We start from the raw sequence: 12,803 nt of genomic DNA, 5'->3' as shown, positions 1-12,803 counted from the left end.
TAACCTCATTCTGTGGCGCTTTCTACCTTATCTCTCTCAGGCTGACTCTCAAGAAGACCACCTCTTCAACGCAGAGGTACAGTGCGTGCTCCTACACAATCGGCTAGTCTCCTGTCTCAGTGCCCCTTGCCTAGCACCTGAGGTGAACCACAGAGCTCTCACCTCATCGCCAAAAGCAGGCACAAACTGCCCTTGTAAGACAGATTCTGCTCTTCCGTTACGGAGTTCCTGTCTTCCTCGTTCTTTTACTTACCAAACCCCAACCCGAGAAGCCGGAGGCTGTGCAATATCAGCTTGGCTGACAATTCATGAGGCTTCAAGCTCAGAGGACGCCCCGGCCGGGACCGAATCGCAGCCCTAACCCCACCACAACTCGCCCTTCCGCCCGCGCACTCCGGGGACTCGGCTCCCGGGAGCACCCAGGTTCGACCCGGAGCACCAGAGGGGCAGGTGAAAGCAGCAGCTCTGCACCTCCACAAGCTCCCGCCGCCTAGCTTCAGTGGCGGCGGGGAGCCGGAAGTGACGGAGAGGAAGTCCCGCCTCACTCATAGGGCGGTCCAGCAAGATGGCGGCGCCCAGGAGCCGGTGAGAGGACGCGGGGTTCCCGGGGACAGCTGCACCGGTGCGTTATGGCTGCGTCCCCGCACACCCTTTCCTCGCGCCTCCTCACAGGTATTGTACCCCACCGGGCACGGTCGTGGGAGAATTCTTTCCTATTGGCCACGCGCGAGACCGTGGTTCCGGCTGGCTGCAACCTTGTAAGCCCTTGGCTTGTCACCTGCCGGGGAGGTGACCTGAAGGGACGAGGCCACGGAGATGTGGGCCAGTTTTGTACCGTAGGCTAGGTGGTTCGTAACGATGGGGGTCTCGTGCTTCTTCGGGGTGTCGGACAGTGCAAGCTGGAGGGCCGGGTAAACCCGGGGGTCTCCCCAAGCCTCTCGGGCACGTGAGAGCCGCGGTTCCTAGCCACTGCCTTCTAATGACAAGAGACGCCCCTGCCCCCATTAAGGAGCTGCCTTCCAGCTTGAAGTGTCACGGTGATAACCATAATAATGATAACTGCAGACTGGATCCCACTGAGACTTAGCTCTGTACCATCAGTATGGCTCTTTCCGTTAAAAGGACTTTTGACAAATGTTTATGTATCACACATTCTTGAACAGGTCTCATGTCTTAACCTTTCCAGAGAGGCCAACCTCTGCACTCTACCTAAACTAGGAGCCTTCATCCTTCTATTCTCATATCACATTAATTTATCATGGTTAGCACATGCTGTAATGGTTCACACATGCAATACAGATGTACAACACTTTAGTATGTTTCTCCTAATTAGATGCATACTTCGTGAAGGTAGAGATTGCCTGTCTCTCTAGTTCACCATTGTATCCCTCGTGTCCAGTCCAGAACAGTTCCTGTGTACATCAACAATAGTCATTTCTGAATGAATGAGATTGTTCTGGTAGAAATATTAGGAGGAGATTGGTTTTGTTGCTGGTATCCGTGGATGATGGCCAGTTGGTCCATATTAGAGAAAATATAGTAGAAGTCAAGAACTACCTTCTCACACCCCAGAAGTATTTTGTAGGCCTCGCTGTCACATACAAGCTGCCCACAGTGTCTGGCTAACAGTGTTGATCACAGTGCTTCCAGGAAGTTCTTTTCCCCTGTGGGTTTGTGTGATCTCAGTGCAGATATTTTGACTTTTCTGTAAGGAAACATTTACTTGTCTATAAATGAGGTAACTGAGCGAGATGATCTCAAAGGTCCCTTCTGGCTCATAAAATGGGGCAGCAAGTAGAAGGGAGGGTAGAAGAGGGAAGGTTGGGCAGTACTTGGTAATTGTTGAAGCTGGGGGGTAAGAATGGGAACCCCTTGGATACCTCTGTTTTTATATGACTGCCATTTTCCATACTGAAAAGTTTGTGGGGTATTTTGTTGTTTGGGGGGCGGGGGTGTTCTGAGTCTTTTTTGAGTCACTTCTTTATTACTTTCTGTAATCCCTCCTGTTAGTGTTCCATGATCCTGACTCTTGGTCCTCATTTTCAGAGGGCTCCTCTCTTCTTAGTGCTTGACTATCCCCTGCATGGAAGCTTCTCCCATATATCTTCCTCAGAGAAGCCTTTCTTTCCACCTTTCTGTTCTATATTTCAGCTCCTTATAGGGCAATTCTATTTTGATTCCCGAGTCCCACCGTGTAGGAGACAGGCTGCATATGACCCTCTTGTCCCAGGAGTGGGAACTAATAGCTTAGTTTCTAAAATTGAGCATACCTTCAGAGAAATCTGCTCCATGTGAATCTATGAAAGACCCCACTCCGAGGTTTGATGGGCAAAGCTGGCAGTTAGGGTCATTAGGGTTGTTAGGTGCCTTAGTAGTTACTTCCGAGTTTGCTTATAAAAGCCCAGATTATTTTCATTTCCATTAACTAAGCTTCAGGAACTTTCAAGCCACTGGTCTCCTTAGCTAATTTAAAAAGCCCCGCAGACGCAGTCTAGTGTTAATAGTGCACAGTGGTGTTAGGATCATCTCTCTAGATTTTTAATGTAAGCCCTGGATATCTTAAAGTGTACATGTGCGTACCCAGGCCTGAAATAGCTTTCCTTTTCTAGGTTTTTGTTCAGGAACACGTGACACACTTTGACTAGACCAAGTGCTGGCATCATTTACAAATAGGGTTTTCCAAGCTGTGTCCCCACCCCCTCCCCCTCCCCCACAGTGCTTGTTGTTACTGCCATTCTGCAGAATTTCAGCTTGGCCTACCTAATCTTGGAAGAGTTTCCCAAGTGGTTCCCAGGCAAACACGTCTCCATCCATTTGAAAGTGAGCGTGTCATAATTGTGGTTTGAGGATGTGGTTTCGGTGCCAGTTGGCTCCCCTCTACTGTGAGATAATGGCCTTGTATTTCCAGAGGCAGCTTATTCTCACAGTTCAGGAAGGCTGTGTGGGCTTGTCAGTCACCAAACATCATTTCACTTTATTATCTGGCAAGTGTCCTGTAGCTGTGGCAGCAGAGGTGACTAAAGGAGAGACTGCCATCAAAGATCTAAACTATGTTGACGGTGTTTTCTTTCCTTGGGGAGACGGATGCAGTGCCTACTCCCTCATCATAAGGTCCTAATGAAAAACCAAATTATGATTCCACCAGCGTTCAACCTAGGGACCCAGTGTGTTTATTGGGTTGCTTGTAGAGCATGGCTGAGGGGCTACTGGCAGGAGTGGGGGACCTCAAAGCAGCTGCACTTTCAAGTTTGTACCCAGTATGGAAGATGGCTTCTCCATAGCCACATGGAGTCCCTTCAGTGAACCTTTCCCAGCCTGTTACTCCAGCACCTCTAAGTCCCGAGGCCACAGTGCAATTAAGGTATAATTGCAAACAAATGGTTGTGAGGAGTGGCTGGAATCTCAGGTGAGAGTCCAAGCCCTCCCCAACCCTTCATCTATGAAGGAATGTCAACAACTAGCAAACTGAATCCTGATGCACTTTTGCAAGCAGGCAAAGCTGGTCTGGTGCAGATGGAGGCTGTTTTGTTTAGAGGACTGCATTCTACAACACGTGGGAACAGTGTGCATTAAGAAGTGCTGTCATGGGGCTGGAGAGATGGGTCAGCAGTTAGGAGCACCGACTGTTGTTCCAGAGGACCTGGGTTCAATTCTCAGCACCCACATGGCAGCTCACAACTGCCTGTAACTCTACCTCCAGGGGATCTGACATTCTCACACAGACATGCAGGGAAAACACCAGTGGACATGAAAAATAAATAAATCATTTTTTTTTAAAAAAGGAAGTGCTGTCTTCACATGCAGATCCACACAGCCAAACATCAGGCAGAACTAGGAGAATCCTCTGGAAGAGGGGAGGAAGGATTGTAGGAACCAGAGGGTCAAGGGCACCACAAGAACACAGTCCACAGAATCAACCAACCATGGCTCACAAGGGCTCACAAGAGACTAAACAATCAGGGAGCCTGTATGGGTCTGACCTAGGTCTTCTGCATATATATTATGGTTGTGTAGCTTGGTGTTCTTGTGGGACTCCTAGCAGTGTGAGCAGAGGCTGTCTCTGACTCTTTTGCCTGCTCTTGGGACCCTTTTCCTCTTACTTGGTTGCCTCATCCAGCCTTATATGAGGGGATGTGCCTCATCTTAATGTAACTTGTTATGCCATGTTTGGTTGCTATCTCTGGGAGGCCTGCTCTTTTCTGAAGGGAAACAGTGGGGGAGTGGATATGGGGGAAAGGGGAAGTGAGGGGGAGGCACTAGGAGGAGAAGGAGGGGGAAACTGTGGTCAGGATGTAATATATGAGAGAAGACTAAATAAAAAATTAAAAAATAATAAAAAAGTGTCATCATAAAACATAACATAACATGATAGAATAGCGAAAGAGACTGAACATTTGATGGGTAAAGAGTAGATTGCATACAAGGAAACAGTGGAAATAAAGTTGATCCAGGTGTGTGTAGTGTGCTTAGTTGGAAGGTCATAAGGCCGTATTGCTGTGATAAAGTAGATGTGCACCTTTGTGTTAGAAATATATGCTGGGTGTGGTGGTTTGAATGTAGGCACAGGCATTTGAACACTGGGTCCCAAGAGGTGGTGCTGTTTGGGGAGGCCTGAGGGGTGCAACCTGTGAAACATGGCTTGGGAAAGAGGAGGTGCATGAAGCAGGGCGGCTGTCTTCACTCTGACTGCTTGACTCTGCTCCAATCTGAGCTCACAGAGTCTTTGAGTAGGAATAGAAAGAGAGGGCGGGTGTGACCTGCATGTCTTACTGTCTTACCTTGAGTCTGTTTTCCTGCCCATGTAACCCCAGGCAGGAGGCCTTCTCAATCCTAATACTTTGTCAGCTTCCAGAGCCCTGTAGGTTTGGTAGGTTCTTGAGTATTACAAGCCTTCCTCTAGGAGGGAATTCTTAAATTCAATGAAAAAACTACACAATACATAGAAAATTGAAGCACACTAGGAAACTAAGAAGCAGAAAACAGCACAGAGAAACTTTAGGTTGTGGAAGCCATGAGAGGAGCCACTCTAAAAAAGATCAGTTGGGGACCTAGAGGGTAAGTGAGGGAGATCTGCAGTGTCTGTGCTGTCCCATGCTGGACAAGGATGATGCCTGAGACAAGCTCTGAATTTGTTGATTTGAGAGGTTTAATAAAGTGATTAAAATTCAAATTTGGATGCAACAGAGAAGCAGCTTATTCCTAACTGGGTTGACAGTCATATTTTACTGGGAGTCATTTTCCCTTCCTTGTAGTTATCTTAACTATACAAAGGAAATGTAAACCTTCATTTGAGTTTACCAGCGTTCAGTGAGAAAAGATGGGCACTGCCTTTTCTACTTTATGAAAAGTGAACTCATTGCGTCGTGTTTTCTTCTCAGAAACATCTACAGTGTGGTAGTCTCCTGAATTCTTGTAACTAGAGTGATGTGGAAGTGATGTTTTCTATCCCTGACCTAAGCCTAGTGCTGATGTGTGCCATTTATTCCCAGGTTGGAATCAGGTGGTTTGGAGACCAGCCCCACACAGCAGCATCTTGCTTGGCTTTGATGTAGGTGCTATCGAGTGAGCAGCCGCCATTTCAACACGCCTTCTTCTTTGTCTCCGTGTCACAGGCTCGGTGGGAGGATGTGTCTGGTATCTAGAGAGAAGAGCTCTACGGGATTTGCCCCACAGGGTCACGCATCTGTTCAGGAGTGTCAACCATCAGTGGGTCGTGGTCCAGCACTGGAGCTTCCTCAAGCGCATGGTAAGTAGACGCCTTCCTTCACTGGCTCTGCACCTCAGCTTTTCTCTGGGTGAGGGAATTGCGGAGATTCCTGTCAGAAGAAAAGTTTTAGGAAGTACTCTTTGAAAGGGGTCTTTTATTTAGTGTTCTCTTAAGTTTATCCAAAAACTTTAATCTCTTGTTTTGATTATTCTTAACTGAAACCAGAATAATTCTGAGATTTGAGGTTAAATAGGTGATCTTGAATTTATTAAGTTTGGAGAAAGATGGAAAACTTATGACATATTTCGACTAGGCTAAAATTAGGAAAAGCTGAACTTGTGTGATGCATCTTTATACATTCTTTGAAGTTATGTGAATATGTCCGTAAGACAGAAGTTCTTGTTTAACAGTGTGATCCTCTTATTTCCTTCGACCACTGGTGCATTTGAAAGGTCTTTAAAAATACTTCTGAGGGACTGGAGAATGGCTCAGTCAGTAAAGCGCTTCCTTTGCCACCATGAGGATCTGAGTTCGATCCTCACAGCCAACATAAAAGAGCTGGTGTGGTAGTGAGCGCTTGTTACCTCAGTTCCAATGAGGCAAACAGGAGCCCTGGGGTCTGCTGGCCAGCCAGCTCAGCCCATTTGATGAGCCCCACAACCCAGCAAGAGACTGTCTCAGAAAATAAGATGGACTGGGCTGGAGAGATGGCTCAGAAGTTAAGAGCACTGGCTATATTTCCAGAGGTCCTGAGTTCAATTCCCAGCAACTACATGGTGACTTAGAACCATCTATAATGAGATCTGATGCCCTCTTCTGACATGCAGCTATACATGCATACAGAACACTCACTGTATATATAATAAATAAATAAATAAATCTTAAAAAAAAAAAAAAAAGATGTATGGCTCCTGAGGAGAGACACTGAAGACTGACCTATGACTTGTGTTTGTACCCTCACTACATGTGAACACACACACACACACACCTGAGCAGACTAAAGATTTTGTAGCTTTCCAGTGCTTTTGCAGTGGCCCCGATTGTCTAGTTTTCTTATAGGCCTGTATCTATGTTGATACACCATGAGATTGTGGCAACGTGATGACTCGATCTTCTAGAAAAGGGTCGTAGAATAGTAATACAGCTGGAAATTCCTAGTGCTGCTCTGGAAGACTAGCAAATCATAGTCCAGTGTGATTTAGAACCATCTCACCCTTTCATTAAAACACCCGCTTTAACTTAGAATTTAATTAATGTAAAATCTTACTAAAATTCAGTGTATTGGTTTTGTCAATTTTAGAAGTTTGGTGTCCTCATCTATCAATAAAACAGTTATAAATAATGTTCTGTCTTTAAATACTGTTGTGAAGGTTAACTGAAATATATATTAATATGAAAAATAAGGGCCCTCATAACGTTACTAGTAATTACTAGTTCTTGTCCATCAGTGACAGGGGCTGACTCTAACATGTGTTCTTTCCTCAGCCCACACTGCCACATGACTGCAGCTCGACTAGCCCTGTAGCCTTCCAGTGAGCTCCCCTCAAGGCTGTTTGTCTAAGAGCTCAGGTAGTCAATAGCTGACCTTGGCTATCTGTGGACAGTTTTGTGGTAGTTAGATTAGAAAGTCCAGCCTTCAGGAAGGTCAGTGAACGACAGTATCTTCTTTGCAGGAACTTAGATTCCTAGATTTTTCTAGACCACAAATTTAAAAGCATAGCCCGTGCATTGATTTTTCCTCCATATCTTTCAGTGCCAATGTCGTGTTTAGTAACACGTGCTGTTTGTCTGTCCATCTAGTATGTCACACAGCTGCACAGAGGCCTTAGCCAGCGAGTCAAACCTAAGCCAGAACCTGCGGCTTCTCCGTTCCTTGAACACACGTCCTCAGGGCAGGCCAGGGCAGAGGTGGACGAGCTGCCATCTCTCTCAGCACCCAGCCTGCCACTGTCCCCGAAGCCAAATGAGGAGCTGATGGCGCTGGAGGCCGCCTCCGTAGTGGAGCGTTCTCTAGACACGGCCAAAGAGACAAAGGAAGAAAAGCAGTGGAAAGAGATGAAGCTTCACACTGACGATCTGCCCGGCATTTTGGCTCGACTGTCCAAGATCAAACTCACAGGTACCTTGTTTTCTGAGACTGCTTTGTATTTCTACTGAGCTGTATGTATTACCTCCCTCAAACGTTGAAATTCAAGATTTTCCTTTCCTCTTATTAGGATTCCCACTGGGATATTCTGAATTCTGCTTCTACAGAATTGTGGATGGTGTTACATTGTAACCTTTATGCAAAATTGATCTCATGTGAATTAAAGTAGATTTTTATCCTGCCTATTTCCTTATGCTTATTATGTTTATAGCCACCATGCTTTTAAAATGCAGTACCTGAGTTCAGGAAACTGCACTGCGCTACATAGTCTAAGTCCACAATGACCATGGAGACTTCAGCTACTCTGTGTCTGTCCCCTGTTCTGTCCCTCTGGGGTTATCCTGTGTGTGCAGGGCTCTGGACTAGATTGCTCCAAGGATATTTGGAAGTGTTTCTCCTTCTAATTCTAGTATTAGATCAATCTTTTTGCATCCAGTTGGGTATTAGGCCATAATAGTGATGTTTATTGTATGGACTGCCCCGTGAGCATCCGATGCTAGAGTTAGACACAGCTGTGTGACAGCTGGTGTAAGAGTGTTCTGGTTCCCCTGCAAACTGAAGACCTGCACCCTGTTCTTGGGTGGAAGTGAAGGGACAGTATGGCAAGCTGTGATCAGGCTAACCCAGGTGCCCTTTGAAGACAAAAAGTGGCAAATAGAGTCTCACCAGATGAACAGAAATAAAGACTCTAAGCATAGAGATGGATGGCGGAAAGAATGATTTCATTTCTCCCTAAAGGTACAGACACCAAAAATCTAGGGTGAAGGATGTGAACTAGACAACTTCTTTCCTTAGTGACCAAATCCTCTTAAAGGAAATTCTCTTTTTGTGGGAGTGGGTGGGGTGTCGAATGGACATAGTGAGTGTGGTAGAGTCTAGCAAGAATTCTGTGGTGTAACTAACAGCACGAGTCTAATTCTGCGTGGAGACATGCTCCGGCTAAGCAAGAGCTCACCACATCTCTGAAGCCTTGTGATTTTTGCAAGAGGTCTGGGCGTCATGCTATTAAGAACAAGTATCAGTAAGTTATAGCCATACAGATGTCACCTAAGAGTGGGTCCTTTCAGGAGGTCACCTCAGAAGTGGCCCCTGTCAGCAGCAGGCTCTTCTTTGTGCGCTGTCATGGAACACGTCTGGTCTGCTGATGGGTCCACTTCTCTTATCATCCTGTCCCTGTCAGGAACAGTAGAGGATTCTGTCCTCAGGGAGAGGCCAGTCTCTTTCAGCACTAGTCAAGCATCTGAGTGTAAGCAAGAGACTCTTCTGCAGTGCCTCTAAAATGTGCTTCCCCTCTAAAACTGCTATTCTGATTCAGGCTGAGCACATCCAGGGCCACCGCTTTTTGAGATTTGTTTATTTCTCATTTTATGTCTATAGGTGTTTCACCTGTGTGGACGTCTGTGTGCCACTTGCATGCCTGGTGTTCACAGGCCAGAAGAGGGTGGCAGAACCCATGCACCTGGAGTCACAGAGGGTTGTGAGCAGCCTTATGGGTGCTGGGAACTGAACCATGGTCCTCTGGAAAAGCAGCCAGTACTCTTAACCACTGAGCCATCTCTCCAGCCCCCTGTTATTTATTTGTTTATTTATTTATTTATTTAGTTAGTTAGTTTGTTTGTTTGCAGCTCCGATTTGTCCCTTTGTCTTCCTCCACCTCCACTGCAGTTCATGTCACTCAGAGCTGCCAGATACTTTCCCTAGATACCACCCCTAGTTGTTGTTTTCCTAACCTACACAATCGGCCGTTGTGTCTACCTATTACCCTCTGCCCCGACTCGGCCTGCTTCTAAGGCAATGTACTATAGTGACAGCCCGTTCTTGCCTCTCAGCTTACCTGTTCCCTGCTACCATGGGAGACTGACCTGCCCATCTCACTTCTAGTCAGATCTTCCGGGTCTCTCCAGGAAGCCTGCATGGGGTTCCCGTCTTGAGAGCCTCGCTGGACATTTACTCACCAGTGAAGTCTCAGGTGGTTTTTCTTCACCTTTTTGAGATAGTTTACACGTCTGTAAGGGAGGAAATACAATAAATACATCATTTCAGAATTTTAATTGTATAATGTATTACAGCCACCCAGCAATGTTCCTTACAAATGGGAGGTGCTGAAAGGTGGGTTTGCAAAGAGTTATGGGTAAATATTTAAGCGTCTACTGGCTAGGTGTTGTGTTTCCAGCGGGTTTGTTTCTGTCCATGCAGATTGCATAGGTGGGTAAGGGTTTACTAGGCAGGGAGATGACGGGGACCACAAGCAGCAGCAGAAGCTGGAACAGGCCAAGAACCCTGCTGCATCCCGCACATTCAGAAAATTGAGATCTGACTCGGGTGTCGAGTAGGGGAGGTGCTGGAAGGGCTAGTGTTGTCATATGGGCACTTACTCTGTTGGAGAGTTGCACTGTTAAACCACAGTGGTAACAAGTTCTAGAAGGTTTCTTAGAGAAAGATGGTCACTTTGTGATTTCTTTCTGCTTTAAGTATCTTAGTTGCCATTAAATCTGAAGGCTAAGTCAAAAACAAGCTTCAGAGAGTGCTGAGGTGTGCACCTTGAGCTAAAAGCTTGCCTTTGCAGCTCACTAGCTGCACAGAACAGTGGGTTTGTGAACTCAGACCATGTTCATGCACCTGTTACCCTCACCTGCACCCTTCTATGGTTTACCTCCAGTAGTTCTGCTTCTGTTCACATACAGTGTGTATCTAGATCTCATGAGCGAAAACGTGACATTTGTCTTTCTTAGTCTGGCTTATTTCAGTTAACACAATCTCTGGTTCCATCCATTTTCCTACAACAACAAGATTTCATTCTTCTTTATAGCTAAATAAGACTCCATTGTGTGTATACTTAGCACGTTTTCTTTATCTGCTTTTCTACTGATGGATACCTAGGCTGATGTAACTCAGCTGCTGTGAACTGTGTTATAGTAAGCTTCCCATTCCCAATTTTGGACTTTGGAAGTTGGACTGAGTATATTTTGTATTATGAGATGGCCATGAGCCTATGGGGCAAGGAATGTTATGGTTTAGATGTGAAATGATTCCCATAAGCTCATTTATTTCAATCATTTGTCCCCAGCCAGTGGCACGACTTGGGAGGTTATGGGACCTTTGGGAGGTGGACCTCGCTGAAGGAAGGGGGTTGCTGTGGATGGGCGCTGGGTTACAGCCTCGCCTGTTATAGCTGGAGTCCTCTCTGCTTGCTGACTAGCCCTAGGATGTAATCAAGCTGCCTCTGGCTCCTGCACTGTTACTTCCATCATGAACACTGCCCTGCCTTTTTAGCCACAACACTGTGAGCTAAAAGAACCCCCGAAACGGAACAAAGCAGCTTCTCTGCCCGAAAGTGCTGTGCCCAGGATTCTGTCACTGACCTGAGCGCAGCAGCCCTTTGTCCCGTGTCCTCTTACCAGCAGCCATGCTCATTGAAAGTGTCTCTGTTACATTCCTTGGTTAGTGTTTGTGACACTTTGTTTCTTTTACTCTGTCCCACTTACCTTTTCCCGTTGGTGAGTTCGGATGGGTCCTGTCTTACTCGTAGTTAGGAAGGCCTGACTACCACATGCCATAAAGTCCTAGTTCAAGGCTCTTGTGATAGGCGTATATGTTTGTTCAGTCTGTAAGGATTTAGTGTCATCTAGTATCAATTTCACTAGAAATGGAGTAAGGTGACATGGCTCACAGTCCTGTTGAGCCGCGTTCTCCTGTATCCTTAAATTTATTGGCACCCAGTTGCACCTTTAATCTCAGTACTTGAGAAGCTGAGGCTGACTGATCTCTGAGATCAAGGTTGGCCAGGGCTGTACAGTGAGACCCTTTCTAAAGGAAGGGAAAAAGAAAGAAAGAGGGATGAGGGAAAGATGAGTTTGATCTTGGCAAATTCTTTGGGTAAATCGCTTCAAAGGACAGGGGTCCGATGGAATTCTATTCTGGAAGACCTGGGGTTCTTCAGATGGAGTTAGCAGTGTGGTCACAGAAAAGAACAGGTGTTGGGGGTGGTAGGTAAAGTGAGCAGAGCAGAGGGCCCAGGACAGAATTCCTTAAGCTCATTCCTTCTAGTTCTTACGAAATGCCTGTAATAATCCTGTGAGGAAACAGATGGTCCAGGAGTGGGAAACAAGAAAGGACTGTCACAGGCAGAGATGCAGACCCCTCTCCACAGGAAGGACTTGGACCACACTGCAGATGCAGGAGGACCACTCAGAAGCCTGCCTGGAAAGGTACAGGAAGTTGGTGCCCACTACCTGGAAGTCAGGAAATGGCAGGCAGAGTTTCTTCTCAATGCTTCCAGGAGCTGCTTTGAGTAATATACTTCAATTTGTAAAGTTTATCTGATGAGTATTTCATTAGTAACAAATAAAGGGTGACTAATTTAAGGTCAGGATTTTTTTGCTACAACTTTTTTTATTTTGGCTATTGTACTGTTTTTCCTTTTATGTGGCTTATGTGGTTGTATATCTGAGTTGGCATTCCAGATACAGCATGATTTAATATGTAAAAGCTGAGTCTGGAATCTAAAGCAGGTAGTAATAATTTAATATCTTAATTATTCTTCGGTGTGCATGGATGCGCTGACTCCTGTGTGTCAAAGGGTAAAGAACACTGATGGCATGGTAGTTAAAATGGTGCTTCCTTGCCACTGTGTCGGGGACTAGATTCTCTGGGTCCAGGACACGACTCAGAGATCTGAATGTTTGATATGTAATACCGGGTGATCAGAACATATCTCAGAAACCTGACGGAGTCAGGACCCAGACATCAAACTCGTTCCCAGACATGTTGCTCTGGCTGGTGCTGGGGAGAGCTTGCTTACTGAGAGCCAGAGCTGGCGGGTAGGACAGCTGGCCGCAGGAAAGGCAGCTGGGCAGAACCTGGACCACACAGGAGAGGTATGCAAAAGCAAGATGTTCCAAGGAACGGGGACTACCTCCTCCTCACCTACAGCCACAGATGGAAGAGACC

The 12,803-nt window shown here is 46.2% G+C and overlaps 1 protein-coding gene across 1 annotated transcript in view; it reads left to right on the top strand.

The window, feature by feature from the left end:
* Window positions 1–524: 524 nt before the first annotated feature.
* Window positions 525–12,803, top strand: part of Cox10 (cytochrome c oxidase assembly factor heme A:farnesyltransferase COX10) — a 117,672-nt gene continuing 105,393 nt past the window's right edge. The window contains exons 1-3 of the mRNA XM_006973526.4: window positions 525–672; window positions 5,613–5,746; window positions 7,508–7,826. Coding sequence (XP_006973588.1) covers window positions 630–672; window positions 5,613–5,746; window positions 7,508–7,826 — 496 coding nt within the window. The 5' untranslated portion in view covers window positions 525–629. The remainder of the gene's footprint in view (window positions 673–5,612; window positions 5,747–7,507; window positions 7,827–12,803) is intronic.

The sequence above is a fragment of the Peromyscus maniculatus genome, chromosome 8 (genome assembly GCF_049852395.1).
Source record: "Peromyscus maniculatus bairdii isolate BWxNUB_F1_BW_parent chromosome 8, HU_Pman_BW_mat_3.1, whole genome shotgun sequence".
NCBI lineage: Eukaryota > Metazoa > Chordata > Mammalia > Rodentia > Cricetidae > Peromyscus > Peromyscus maniculatus.
The sequence above is the reverse complement of the archived record's forward strand: the minus strand, read 5'-3'. Positions and strand labels throughout refer to the sequence as shown.